The 15,604-nt window shown below is 43.4% G+C and overlaps 1 protein-coding gene across 1 annotated transcript in view; it reads right to left on the bottom strand.

The window, feature by feature from the left end:
- Positions 1-3,198: 3,198 nt before the first annotated feature.
- LOC308097113 (synaptotagmin-2-like) overlaps positions 3,199-15,604 on the bottom strand; it is a gene marked incomplete at its 3' end in the record, with an annotated part of 46,702 nt that continues 34,296 nt past the window's right edge. The window contains exons 5-9 of the mRNA XM_080444709.1: positions 14,942-15,109; positions 12,988-13,155; positions 4,932-5,049; positions 4,494-4,627; positions 3,199-3,414 (exon numbers count right to left, since the gene is read on the bottom strand). Coding sequence (XP_080300835.1) covers positions 3,199-3,414; positions 4,494-4,627; positions 4,932-5,049; positions 12,988-13,155; positions 14,942-15,109 — 804 coding nt within the window. The remainder of the gene's footprint in view (positions 3,415-4,493; positions 4,628-4,931; positions 5,050-12,987; positions 13,156-14,941; positions 15,110-15,604) is intronic.

The following is a 15,604-nucleotide window of genomic DNA, read 5'->3' on the forward strand; positions in this document are numbered from 1 at the left end:
TGCATGCGGCTACATCTTCATTCTACACGGACTCAACACACGGTTACTTAACGTGACGACACATCTTTGCTTTAAGAAGTTTTCAGGCGTGGAGAAAGGTTGTTATTATTAGTAATAGAATATTCTAATATAGCAGGACATTCTCTCCAAATGACGCTCATGGAAAATCATCACACATTTTGATTCGTTTAGAAAATATACAGTGCATCTTTTTTTTCCTGTCGTTCGTTGTGTTATTAAAATGACAAATGACACCATTTATACGTACACAAGATATTTTTGCTTTAGTCTCTAAAACATGCTCTTATGTACAGTATTTTTGTATAAACATGCAGTATTAACATGTATGAGCTATGTATATATGTATACATACATATGTATTTACATATGTATATATTATGTGAAACGACACACCAGTGGGTTTGCTTTGATTGCTTGCATTTTGTCTTTGCTTTAGTGTTGCTTTGTCAACAGAGAAGAAAAAATAAACAAAACACTGAACATGAATTCTATTGGACGGAATAAATAAAAGGTTGGCTGTTGTCCAATAGAAAACACTAAATGAATCAATACCCAACATTCATTAAATTCCCAAAGTTGTCTAAAAGTTGTGAAAACTTCCAAATGTTTGACGACGACACAAGCATGTTCGTTGACTTTGTATTTTCTTGCACATAATAATCAAGTTGTGGTTTTGGTTGTAAATTCTGTGTCTTAACAGACTGTAAAATGTTAATAAACACTTGCTCACTGTAAATTGTAATCTGAAATCTAGCAAATCGATTCAGGTATTAAAGATTTGGCCACGAGAACAAACACTTTTGATCCAAATCACTGGCCAGTGTCGTCTAAAATCCATCTCCACTCCAATAGCGAGTGAGTGTCAAGTTCTCAGATCTACGCAAACAACTGAATGTCACAACGTTGCATCACAAAAACTACACGGTTCAAAGAACAGCCTCGATCACCACAGAACGGAGCAAGTAGTGCAATTAAGGGTGATTTGTACACAGCTGCGAGCCGGTGTCGCACACCAAAAATAGATTTCCGGTGCACGGCACGGCCGCGCAACCAAGTACACATCAGGCATTTAGATTCAGCAGTTTGGTATCTGTGTATAAACATACACACTGATTGATGCATCCTTCCACACCTCATCCTTGCAATCATGTGAGAAAATCTTATATTAAAACAATAACTAAATCAAATTACACACAAAATGGCTGAGAAAACGCATTCCTCTCTTTGTTTTGTTGTTGTCGTTGTTTACCAGCAATCATGTTTAAACTAAACAATTAAAGCTCTGGCTTTGGAGAGTAGTTCAACATAACCTGTCAATATAACCTATAACAACATATTATATATATGTAATATAACAACATAACCTGTCAATATAACCTATAACAACATATTATATATATGTAATATAACAACATAACCTGTCAAAGAGTAGTTCAACATAACTTGTCAATTTAAAGTGCTTGAGAAAAAAATGAAAAATAAAAAAGATAGAAAATGTTGGAAGGTAAAGTTAAACCAAATGAAGTAAACCATGATGTAAATGAAGACATCAACACTGCTAACCGGAAGGCGTCCCTGGTAAAGTTGAAAATTGCTTATATTTTGTAACGTTGGAAGGCTTGTCTCCTTTATGACTGATGTGTAGATCTAGGGATATCTCCCCTGGCTTGCTGTGGGTCCATGGCTGATGGCAGTGCAGCAGAACACTATGCAGAACACTGCGCTGACAGAGTGACATGCGTACGGATCCAGAGGCATTGAGTCGTGGTGGTAGATCTGTAGGTCGCAGGCTGTACATTGTCATTGGTCTCGTCATGGGTGACGTCACCCACTGTAATGTCACCTTGGACCGGTGACGGTCACAAAGTCCCACAGAGTCTCTTTCAATGACAAGCGGCCGCTCACTTTCAAAATGACTGAAGCCAGATTTATACGTAGTGGCGCTCCTGCTGTGTCACGCACCGGAAATAGCTATACTAATATTACAGCCTTATTTTCTGTGCGCGCCTTTGCCGGACACAGCCGTTCGGCCATGCTCACAAAGCGTTGCGCTTTCTGAGCTCGCTGATCGGCTAGTTTCGGTTCGCGACGCCATTTGCTGCAACAATGTAAACCAAGCCCTTAACAGTTCAGGTATGCCTTCTCGTGGAGTTAAACTAAACGTGAACTAGTCACGAGCGTGCTGGGAACGTTGGAAGAAGCAACTGGTCGAGGTTTCAAATCAAACTTTTCTCTCTAATCAAGCGGAGCATTTGTTTGAATAAAAAAAAAGGCGTTTAAAATTGAGTTTTTTTTTCTCTCTCAGATCTCCTGAGAAATGATGGATATAAGTTTTAACCAATTGGAAAAAGGCAGTGTGTCTGTGGGTAACTGGATACGCGTCTATCTCTACTCGCTACCCGACTTCTAGGAATGTACTTCAAACTAACCGGACCATCTGAGGCTGGTACATGCTTCGTCCCGCGACACGAGAATAGCAGACCTACAAGCTCACAATGCGTGGCGGATGCGACGCATTGTGAGCTTGTAGGTCTGCTATTCTCTGCCTTTCTCAGCTGCGCGACGGAGCATAAACGAGGCTTCAGACGGAGCATAAACGAGGCTTCAGACGGAGCATAAACGAGGCTTCAGAATGACAAATTGGCAGGTATGGAAAATGGTGCACGTTGACGATACACCTACGGAATGGAACCTGCTTGTGTTTTTTCTCTATCGTACGGCAGTAGAAAGCATTTATTTAAGTATTTAAGCATTTTTTTACTCTAAGCAAACTGTAAAGGGAAAAGGGGTTTAAAGGTAACAATTAATGACGTTATGAAGGTTTATGTTTTTAATCCCCTCTTATATCATAACTGTATAACTCTATTATTTTCATAGACTACTCTGTATTCTTATCATGTAACCACAACCCCGATACAAAAATATATCTAAAGAAAAAAATTAACGGAGTATATCTGTCCATTCTGCGCTCTGTTTTCCTTTTTTGTCTTCTTTTTTTTCTTCTTTTTTTATGACATGATTCAACCTACGTCTCGGGAACGCTGCATGTTTTAACCTATGGATCTTTTGTGTGGTTGGGAGGTGTGTGTGTGTGTGTGTGTGTGTGTGTGTGTGTGTGTGTGTGTGTGTGTGGGGGGGGGGGGGGGGTTATGAGCGACTGGGCAGACAGTAGATGTTTTACTTCTTGGCGTTCAGCGCGGCCAGTGAAGCGTCCACTTCCTCCTCGGGCTGTAGGGGGTGCCACTGAGCGATGGGACGGCGTGGGTTGGCCAGCATGTCGGACCAGTGCTTAAGCCCCGCCCCAGTGGACTTGCTTCCCACCAAGATCTTGCCGATGGCGTCGTTCTTGCCGATCTTGTCGTAATCCAAGACGGTGATCACCGCGATGATTTTCTGCAGCAAGGAGAAAAGTTTGTTTCTCTGCAAGGTATTCTTTTTAGTTCAAGTTGTATTACCCTGACCCTAAGCCTAGAATGTGGGGGCGGCAGTGGCTCAGGGGTAAAGCGGCCTTGAGCGAGACGCTGAACCCCTAATTGCTCCTGATGAGCAGGTTGGTGTGGCATGGTTTCCTCCTCCATCGGTGTGTGAATGTGTGTGTGATTGGGTGAAGGTAATGCACAATCTATGTAAAGTGCGTTGGATAAAAGCGCTACATAAATGCACCATTTACCATTTATAATGCATTAATTAATTTAGTTGGGTATCAGAATGTGCACTGAATGCACATTCTGATAATGATCAGGAGTAAGCAACCTTAGGCACTGGGGAGGATAATCACTGACATAAGTGATTTATTTTTTAATGTAGTCAATTAAACGAAGTCCCCTCACATCTGTATGCAAATACAATCCTGCATATAATTCTACATTCATTCAAACTCTGACTGGGGAGGGAGTGTGGGAGATAGGTGAGTCTAATGATCATTACAATGTCCTGATGTGAAAGAACATATTTCAAAAGAATAAAAAGAACAAAATAAGGTTGATCTGCATATGGAAAATCTAAATTTAAATGTAATGTATGGTATGTATGGCACACTGACTATCAAGAAAATAAATAACATGGCACTTCATGTCATCGGTAAACACAGACAGACAGACAGACAGACAGACAGACAGACAGACAGACAGACAGACAGGCAGGCAGGCAGACAGACAGACAGACAGACAGACAGACAGACAGACAGACAGACAGGCAGGCAGACAGACAGACAGACAGACAGACAGACAGACAGACAGACAGACAGACAGACAGACAGACAGACAGGCAGGCAGGCAGGCAGGCAGGCAGGCAGACAGACAGACAGACAGACAGACAGACAGACAGACAGACAGACAGACAGACAGACAGTGTATCTCCATCTTTTCTAGTGGAATCTCAAAGCTGAAGGATTTGTTATATTAGGGGTAATAAGGGTGTATCATAAGGGTATATCATAAGGGTATATAATAAGGGTAATAAGGGTACTGTACCTGCATCTGTTCCAGAGGAATCTCAAAGCTGAAGGATTCGTTATAATAAGGATTCAAGGTGTTCTTCTTCACCGTCGTCTTCTTCTTCTTCAGTTTCTTTCCGTTCTGCAGCAGGTTGATCTTAACGTAGGGATCTGAGGACCAGAAGACCAGAAGAAGACACTAATTACTAATGAATACATATATGTATTTATTCATTCATTCATCTTCATGTAAGGATCTGAAGACCAGAAGAAGACACTAATTACTGTGTGTGTGTGTGTGTGTGTGTGTGTGTGTGTGTGTGTGTGTGTGTGTGTGTGTGTGTGTGTGTGTGTGTGTGTGTGTGTGTGTGTGTGTGTGAGGGGGGATTGACCTCAGTCCACCCACATCCATCTAATAACAATAATAATAATAATAATCATTATTATAATAATAATAATAATTCTTATACAGTACCTGACAGTCCTCCCACGTCCATCTTCTTCAGGTTCTTGGCCTCCAGGATACAGATGGTCAGTTTACCAGCGGTAGGAACGTAACGCAGAGAGATACAGATGTCTCCCAGCTTCTCTGGCTGCAGAACAATCAGAAATAAAACATTTATGCTGATGTTTTATAAAAGAATTGAATTTAAAGATGATATTCATAACATTTTAGGACTTGGTGACTCATTTTGTTTGAGTAGCCTACTGATTGATTGATTGAATATTTTATTATGCAGAATGTGAGAAACAGCACAAGTAGCCTACAGTTAAAAACACTTTGTCTAAAAGGTCCGTCCAAAAAAGGCCTTGCAGTCTTGTTTCCATTGAGGTCCTTGGTATTCAATTCATAAACATATAAAGTAGCACCAACAGTTCAATATTACTATGACTTTCAAAACAGGAAAAAAGAACACAATATGTACAGAGTCGGGAAAAAAATAATACAAAAAAGATAAGGGGGGGGGGGGGGGGGTCTGTCTAAGGGAGTAGTGGTACTACTTCCCCCTTTGGCCTCCTGAAAGGTGAATTTTCAGGGCTGCTTTAAATGAAGCCAGTGATCTAAATGTTTGGAGGAAATAGGTCAGACTATTCCAGACCTGGGTGGCAGTGCTGTAGAAGGAGAATGTACCCATGTTTGTTTTATGGGTGGGTGGTACCAGACCGTTATTAACGCTCCCTCTAGTTTTGTGACTGTGGGTGTCGCTAACTTTTTGGAGGTATCTAGTCAGATATGCGGGTATAGGGGGCATTTCGGGCAAATTTGCGTTGACAATTTTGAATACCAATCCCATTTTTTGTTGTTTAACCCTGTCTTCTACCCTGAGCCAACCTAGGTTTGCAAAACGTGTGGGAAAAAGGTGGGTCATGGGCCTCAGGCCGAGAAGTACTGAGGTGTTGATGGCGTGAATTGCCCACCCCAGGCATCTTTTGTTTAGCAACGGGTGATTAATCACGGCGGCTCTAAAAAGACATGCAGTTTGTGACGTTCCAACGGTGGACGTGTTTGGAGGTGTTGTTGGGGGAAGGTGACTAGGCTCTATGCACAGCAGCCATGTTGGAAATAAATTGGGCCTCTTCCTTACTTCCTTCACAGGTGTTCGCGATGATACTAATTGTTACGTTATTATCCTAGTCTAATAATAACGAGGCAGAGAGAGAGGTTCTGTTCAGTTTACTTCACATCAAGCCGGCATATCATCACATGACATGTACGTTGTATATCAAGCGTTCTCATTGGCTCTCACACGACACTGGTGTTAACCCCTTACACAACATCTCCCCCTTTTAAGTAAGAAACATTCCTGTTATGTTAGCAATGAACAATCAACAAAATACCTCTTATTTTTATCAACAATAAACATCAACTTGCAAATCTTCTGAACCAGTAACTTGGCATCAATAATACACATGCAATTACTTTAAACCCAAATGCACTTTCTGTTCTTTGTACTTTTACAATGCATCAACATTTCTTCCTCCTACAATCCTTTTTTTTTTTTTTTTTTAATCACAGCGTTGTATCTTTATAAGTCCAGTCTCTTGGGTGGACGGGAGTGTCTCCCTGAGCTTGTGACATAGTGTGGTGTGGCGTGTGGGTCACCTGCAGTGTTGGCAGCACTACCAGAGTCTGTGACAACTGGAGTGTGTGTGTGTGTGTCAGATGGTGGCTGATGAGTTGCACGCAGGTGCGTACTGGTTCTTCTCAACAGTCCATTCTCTGTTCTGACGAGGTATGACCTTGGGGCTGCTGTCGGTTGTATGACTGTCCCGTGGGTGTTTTCTGTGGTGATCCACACACTCTGACCTGGCCGCAGTTCTGGCTGAGTGTGCGCTCTGTGGCGGTTGTTGTAGAGTTGCTCTTGTTTCCTCTTCGCTTGCATCTCCATGCTGCGGAACTGTTTGATGTTGGGCCATTTTGGAGACAAGGCTTTGGTTACCTGAGGTAGAGTGGTCCGTAGTTGTCTCCCCATGAGGAGCTGTGCTGGAGAATAGCCATTCTCCAGAGGGGTGGCTCTATAACTGAGCAGAGCTTTAGCACAATCTCCTCCTTCCTTCCACAAGCCCTTGACTGTGGCCACGGCCCGCTCCGCTTCTCCATTTGCTTGGGGGTACCGTGGGCTGCTTGTGATGTGAGTGAATCCGTACTCACTGGCAAAGTCTGTGAAGAGAGCACATGCATACTGTGGCCCATTATCAGACATAAGAAATTCCGGAACCCCGTGCCTGCAAAATATGTTCTTTAGAGCTGCTATGACTGTGTTGGCTGTTGCAACATTGAGGTGGGCAACTTCAATGTAACGGGAGAAATAATCAACTGCTACAAGGTAGGTCTTCTTGTCCCAGATGAATAAGTCTGTCCCTACACGTTGCCATGGTCTCTCAGGTACAGGTGTTGTCAGCAGGGGCTCTCTCTGTGTTGTTCTATGTTGGGTGCATAAGAGACATCTTGCAACTTTCTGGCAAATGTCAGCTGAAAGTCCTGGCCACCAGACCGATTGACGGGCCCTGGCACGGCACTTGACTATGCCTTGGTGGCCCTGATGGAGGACGTTGAGCATTTCTTCCCTCAATGAGCTGGGGATGACGATCCTTTGTCCTTTCAGGAGAAGATCTCCAGCCATGGACAGATTTTGTCTCTCCTTCCAGTAAGGTCCCATTTCAGGTGACAGGTGGACTTTTTCAGGCCACTCTGTACGACAGTAGCGGATTAGTGAACTGCAGATGCGGTCTTCTTTCTGCTTCTCTGCAAGCTGCTGCAGTCTAGCTTCAGTAGCAGGAAGAGACTGTATGATTGCATCCACAAAAATCTGGACATCTGCTTCTAGCTCTTTCTCTGCTTGAGTGGCTGTGTGCTCCACTGGTGCTCGTGATAATGTGTCTGCAGTAATGAGCTGCTTTCCAGGCACATGTACAATGTCATAAGTGAATTTCAACAGTCTCAAGCGGAATCTCAGGACTCGAGGAGGGAGCGCGTCCAGCGCCTTAGTACTTAGTAATGGCAGCAGAGGTTTGTGATCCGTTTCGAGGGTGAACCTCATGCCAAGCAGGTACGACTGCAGGCGCTCACATGACCAGGTTACTGCTAGTGCTTCCTTCTCAATCTGAGCGTAATGTTTCTCTGCATCAGACAGACCTCTGGAGATGAATACAACTGGTTTCCAGTCACCGCTCTCTGGCTGTTTCTGGACCATAACGGCTCCAAGACCGAAGGACGACGCGTCGGCTGACACGCGTGTCTCTGCACTGGGTGAGTATACAGCAAGGACTTTGGCTGAGCTGAGTTCTGTCTTCAGCTTCTGAAAAGCCTCCCGCTGCGGTGCTCCCCAACACCATTCTGTCTTCTCAGACAGAAGATCTTTCAGAGGTCGTGTGAATGATGAGAGGTGAGGGAGGAACTTGCCCAGGTAATTAGCCATGCCCATCACTCGTCTGATGTCAGCAACACAGGTTGGTTCTGGCATTTCCAGTATGGCTTTTACCTTGCTTGGGTCCGGGTTGACTCCCTCTGTGGTGATACGATGTCCGAGGAACATTATTTTGCTCCTGGCAAACTCACATTTTTCCTTATTTAGAGTTAGCCCTTCATGTCTCAGTCTCTTGAGAACTTGGTGCAGTCTGCCATCATGTTCAGCCTGATCCTGGCCAAACACCAATATGTCATCGGCGTGGCATACTGTTCCTTCACAGCCCTCCAGCATCTGTGTCATCCGTCGCTGGAAGTGTTCTGGGGCTGAGGAGATCCCAAACGGCAGCCTGTTGAAACAATAGCGACCGAATGGGGTTATGAAAGTGGTTAGTAGAGCACTGTCTTCAGTCAAGGGAATTTGCCAAAACCCTGACGTGGCATCCAATTTGGTGAATACTTTTGCTCCTGTGAGCATGGCTAGTGTGTGGTCCACAGCTGGCAGGATATGTCTCTCTCGCTTGACCCACTTATTAAGGGGCGTCAAATCCACACACAGCCTCAGTTTGTCCTTTAATTTCCCTTTTGGTACAACCACTAGGCCTGCACACCATGGAGTGGGTTCAGTGACCTTCGATATCACACCCATCGCCTCCATGCGATCCAATTCTGTCCTCACTTTATCCCGCAGTGGCAGGGGAACTCGACGTGGGGCAGACAGAGCATGTGGTGTGGCCCCTGGTTCCAGTTCAATTTTATATGGGTCTTTCAGCTTTCCCAGCCCTTTGAACACCATGGGGTATTTCTTCATGACATCTTCACCCACGTGAACTGTGTGCACTCTTTTCACTAGTGTCAAGGCCTCAATGGCTGGAAGCCCCAGCAGTGGTGTCATCAGCTTGGCCACCACGTAGATATCCTGTTCTGTTGTCTTATTCCTTATCTCCAGTCTTCCTTTGAAGTGTCCCTGCACATCCAGGCGCTGCCTGCCTGGACCATACAGGGGTATTTTTGGTGGCTGCAATGCCCCATGCTTCTTTTTGGAGTATTGGTGGCCCGGAATAGCTGTAACTCCAGCTCCAGTGTCTATTTTAAATTCAATTGTCTCACCATTCAGTTCCAGAGCTTCTCTCCACTCATGTTCAACATTGTCCATGTCAATTATCACCTCTCCTAGAAAGGCAATTTCTTCTCCATCGTCTGAATATTCCTCTGTGATGTCATCGATGCCACCGGCTGACCGGCATTTGCGGGCATAATGTCCTTTTCGTTTACATTTGCGACATTCTGCCTCTTTTGCAGGGCAATCCTTCCAGGGGTGCTTTGTAGCATGTCCACAACGTCCACATCCTGTGTCATTGTATGTATTTTCAGGCTTGGCTTGTGAGCTGTATTTTTGTCCTTTTGGGCCTCTCTGTGTCCAACGCCTTGCATTTATTGCATCCAGGTTGTCTGACTGTCTGTCATTTAAGCTGCCACGCAGCATTGGCTGCTGCTTTTTTATTTCCTCACTGTGGCGCACTTTAGCAACAGTTTTCTGTAATGTCAGTTCAGAGTCCATCTGTAATGACTCAGACAGTTTTGCATCTCTGAGACCAACGACAATCCTGTCTCTAATGAGTTCTTCTCTGAGATGTCCAAAATTACAGTGCTCAGCTAGGCTATGGACAGCAGTAATAAATACCTCAGCACTTTCTCCAGGCTCCTGGTTGCGCCTGTTGAAACGTGCACGCTCAAAAATAATATTCTTCTTGCTCACACAGTGTTTCTCAAAAGCCTTTTTCACATCTTCATAAGACTTTCTCTGATTATCATCCAAGGGCAGGACATTCAGTATGTCTTCAGCTTCATCCCCTAGTGTGTACATCAATGTGTTCACTTGATACTCTTGTGACTGTTTATCCAGGCTTGAAGCTATTCTGAAGCGTTCAAAACGCCTTATCCACTTTGGCCATTCATTTGCATCATTGAATTCAAACTTGCCTGGTGGAGTCAGTTGCACACTGCTTACTGGAGTTGCAGCTGCTACTGCTACTGGTGCTGCTGGCGCCGCCTGGCCGTCTCCGTCCATTTTCTCTCCCTTTTTTTTTTTTTTTTTCAAAACTTTTTTTTTTTTTCAAACTTTTTTTTTTTTCTTTTTAACTTTTATGTTACATTATCACAACCTCCCGGTCGTTGTTTTCGTTCGTTTCCGACGTGTCTTTCGTCGTGTTTTGTTATGGCTTTCCTCTGTGGACACTGTTAGCTTCCTTAGCTCCAGTTAGCCCATAACGTTAGCTGTTGTTGCCACTCGCTCCGTCCGTTCCTCTTGCAGACTTGCGGCAGCGTTCCACTTCTCACTCGGAGGCGGAAGACTCCAGACACTTTCCTTAATGTCTACTTTATTCTGACACCATGTTACGTTATTATCCTAGTCTAATAATAACGAGGCAGAGAGAGAGGTTCTGTTCAGTTTACTTCACATCAAGCCGGCATATCATCACATGACATGTACGTTGTATATCAAGCGTTCTCATTGGCTCTCACACGACACTGGTGTTAACCCCTTACACAACACTAATGAAGGCTCTGTTCCATTTAGTGTAGCACAGTGGTTCTAATGAAGGCTCGGTTCCATTTAGTGTAGCACAGTGGTTCTAATGAAGGCTCGGTTCCATTTAGTGTAGCACAGTGGTTCAAGGACCCTTTCATTTCAAGCACCCCCATAACTCTGACAGTGTACAAATGGAACCAAATGTCTACCGTTAAGGGTCCATTTGGTTCCATTTGTACACTCTCAGAGTTACACAGCCATAAGGGTCCATGTGGAACCCCCTCAAGGAACCATGAGGGTCCCTGGACCACACTTTGAGACCCGCTGGTGTAGCAGAGTGTTTCCAGTGAGTCATCACCCTGACTCTGTTTGAGCAGAATGGACCAGAACCTTCATTAGTATCATTGTAACAACCAGAATGGAACAGAGCCTTCATTAGTATCATTGGTAACACCTGTGAAGGAAGTAAGGAAGAGGCCCAATTTATCTCCAAAATGGCTGCTGTGCACAGAGCCTCTTGCTGCCAGAATGCCGTCTATCGTTAACTGGCCCGAGGCTCACACTGCCATTGACGAGTTGTTTTCAATGGTTTACACTAGAGGGTGCTGTTTGCCAACCTATGAGTGATCCTATGACTTCTGGAGAACAGTAGACCCGGAAATAATGTGATGAAAACAAACCCAGCCCCGTCCCATCTAAAAGTTAAAGGATTTAGGAAGGTATTTTTTTCTCTGCTTTCTGTTGCTTGTTGGTGAAAACAAGCCACATTCAACTGTTTTTCTATTCTCAATACATTTTATATTTATGCTCGATAAATATATTCATTCAATCCAAGAGTCGTCTGTCTGTCTGAAATAAAACATAAAAGGTCAAACCAAATGAAGGTGTGAAAACTAGTCGAGTGTTAAAAAGTCAAGACAGTGTTTTGTTTTATTTCAGGTTGAAGTGCAGCAATAATCCTGATAACACCATTACATGATAAGTGTATTTAGAGGACAGTGTCTGGAGGACAGACAGACACAGAGACAGTGTTGTTGTCCTTTATGTCTCATCGTGTCATTACAGTTTGTTCCTGGAACACGCTGAATAACAGACAGTGATATCAGGTCAATTTGCCATTGAGGATATATTACACTTTGGAATTCACCTGATGCCATTAACACATTGACCGCCAGAGGTTAATCTCATAATGTTCTCACCAGTGCCAACGTGTTATTGTTGTTTTTTTGTTTTTTTCATGTCGCCATAGATCTTGTTAAAATCCTTAAGATTGAGCCGTACACGGTCTGTTTACATCCGCGACATGTCACTGTATCTCCCAGTGAAAACCGCATGTCAAACGGATCTCCATGATTGTAGTTAAAGCGGATTACGTTAAACAGTGATATACGAGGAGAAAAAACTACAGGAAGAGAATTGAGTTTCAGTGTGCGCTTTAGAATGGGAGCGGACGTGATCGTCAAAACCGGATCCCAAATAATTCTGTTTCCGGTCATCAAACCGGAACCGGAAATGGATCAAAAAATTCCGAAAGTGCACCTGGAAAATTTCAGCGCGAAAAGACCGTGGACCGTAGGGCTACGGTCTCGGCGCTTAACAGTTGGATTTAATGGACCGTAGGACTACGGCCTTGGCGGTTAATGTGTTAAAGAGTGTCTTCATTACAGATGTCCTTACAGACGTTTAAAATGCTGTTTGAGTCATGAGTACAGTGCATCGACAGTACATACGTACTACGTGGTGAACAGTGGTGTATTGGTGATTTTTTTTTTCTGGACGAACGGTATTTTAATGAGGTCACGCTCGTGCACTGCACGCGCACACAGTACGTAATTTACCTTAAAGTAGTTAACATGTTTTATAGGAAATGGGGGGGTGGGGGGGGTTCTAGCGGGCACGTGCGTGTGCTCTGTACCGTGCCATACCTTTCGCGTGAAAAATTTACCGGCCAGACGGCGTCCTACTCCGTGTGGTCCCCATGACACCACTGGTGGTGAAGAAGTAATTATTGTCGAAACAAGGTTGACTTTTCACGGCCAATAAAAGCATCAGTCCGTATGAATGAGATGTGATAGATGTGATTGACTCTACCTCTTCGTGGTCGGCGCTGTCCAGGTCACGCCACTCTTCCACCGGCTTGGAAAGGTCCAGCGTGTGCAACGGAAACTTGAGCTCACCAATCACATCGTGTTTGGAGAAGCGGTCGAAGTCGAAGACAGACATCACCAGAGTCTTCCCGCCCATCTCCTGGAACGGAATCTGAAAATGACAAAACACAAACGTTTAGCCTCAATAAAACCCAATGTTTAGCCTCAATAAAACCTAACATTTAGCCTCAATAAAACCCAACGTTTAGCCTTAATAACTCACAACGTTTAGCCTCAATAAAACCCAACGTTTAGCCTCAATAAAACCCAAGGTTTAGCCTCAATAAAACCCAAGGTTTAGCCTTAATAACTCACAACGTTTAGCCTCAATAAAACCCAACGTTTAGCCTCAATAAAACCCAATGTTTAGCCTCAATAAAACTCAACGTTTAGCCTCAATAAAACCTAATGTTTAGCCTTAATAACTCACAACGTTTAGCCTCAATAAAACGCAACATTTAGCCTCAATAAAACGCAACATTTAGCCTCAATAAAACCCAACATTTAGCCTCAATAAAACCCAACATTTAGCCTTAATAACTCACAACGTTTAGCCTCAATAAAACCCAACGTCTAGCCTCAATAAAACCCAACGTTTAACCTTAATAACTCACAACGTTTAGCCTCAATAAAACGCAACATTTAGCCTCAATAAAACCCAACCTTTAGCCTCAATAAAACCAACGTTTAGCCTCAATAAAACCCAACGTTTTGCCTCAATAAACCCCAACGTTTAGCCTCAATAAAACAGCAATTACGTTTGAATTTTGTGTGTGATTAAGGCCATTCAAATTCGATCACTCACAACACAGCTCTGCCATTGGTGTGGGTGTGTGTGTGTGTGTGTGTGTGTGTGTGTGTGTGTGTGTGTGTGTGTGTGTGTGTGTGTGTGTGTGTGTGTGTGTGTGGATGGGCTGTGACATTGTTTATGGTTTGGTTAGGGACAGTGAGCAGGGACAGGATCGAGGGACAGTCCTGTCCTTCACAAGACAACCGTTTGATCTGTGTGTTTACAGAGAGACAGACGGGCTGTGTCAGCAGGCTGGACGGACAGACAGACAGACAGACAGACAGACAGACAGACAGACAGACAGACAGACAGACAGACAGGCTAAACCTTATCATCAGACTGCAGTGCTGTCATTATAGTGGCATGATGAAAAATGGACTCAATCCCTGACACACACACGCACGCAAGCACGTGCGCGCTGCCTTTATGTAGTTTGGCTGTCAGTTTGAATTCACTGCCACTGGAACAAAGCACTTTCATTTTTCTTTTCTTTCTTCTCTTTTCTTTTTTATTCTTTTCTGAGGTTCTGACAGTGGCTGAGATGGCAGCAACAATAAATAGCAATTTGCAAAAAAAGCACAGAAAGCACCAAAAGAAGCTAAAAGGATTGAACCCAAGGCATATGGCTTGTTTCCATTGGGGTCCAGTGTATTCAATTCATCGAAACATTTAATGACATACAAATACACAATACTATGCAAAAACATAATATAAACGAGTTGTAATCCAAAGTGTTCTTTTAGAGCGGTTTTGAAGGAGAGTAGGGTATGTTTTTATATGTTTTTATAAATATATATATATATATATATATATATATATATATATATATATATATATATATATATATATATATATATATATATATATATATATATATATTTATAGCAACAGCAAAATGTTGCAACGTATAGGTGTTCCAGGTTTAAATGGGTGAACAAAGTATAAATCCACCTTCACAGCTTGGAGAAAGATCCTGATAGATGCTTCAAAGATCCTGATAGATCCGTCAAAGATCCTGATAGATGCTTCAAATATCCTGATAGATCCGTCAAAGATCCTGATAGATCCTTCAAAGAGTATATTTGGGGTTCAGGAAAAACAGCCTCACCTTGAAGACGAAGGTCTCGTTGAAGACGGGGTTCAGGGTCTTCTTGTGAACCTTGGTGTCAAACTTCTTCTTCTTGTCTGGCAGAACGAACACCTTGACGTAGGGGTCGGATGTTCCTCCACCGTCCATAGCGAGTAGGTCCGCTGCCTGGAGGATGCCCACGGTCAGCTGGAGAACAGGGAGGGTCAAAACCGTCATAATCAATTTACAATTTACAACCTTCACTATAGCCTGCAGGTTAATATCAGAATAGTGATATATTATTGATTTCAGCTGTTACCATTCCAAACATGCAAACATGACCCGCTTTAATGACTTCAGTCTATATTAGTAGCTTAATGACTAGTTTGCGACGCGTTTTGAGCTTGTAGATCTGCTATTTTTGCTATTTTCGAATTGGAATCCTGATTTGTTTTTGTGCTATTTTCTATGCCATTTTCTCCGCCATTCTATGTCACACTCTTGTGTGACATAGAATGGCGAAGTACGGCATTCATTTACCAATAAAGTAAAAATACGGAGACAAGAGGTGTCTGCCTGACTGTATAAACAATGTGTCACTGGAGTGAGTGTGTCCCTCTGCATCATAACCCTAACCCACTGGAGTGAGTGTGGAAATATCTGTCCCTCTGCATCATCAAAGTTGCATCATCCCTGATTTAC

The sequence above is a fragment of the Gymnoscopelus braueri genome (assembly GCF_963280865.1).
Source record: "Gymnoscopelus braueri genome assembly, chromosome: 12".
NCBI classification, from domain to species: domain Eukaryota; kingdom Metazoa; phylum Chordata; class Actinopteri; order Myctophiformes; family Myctophidae; genus Gymnoscopelus; species Gymnoscopelus braueri.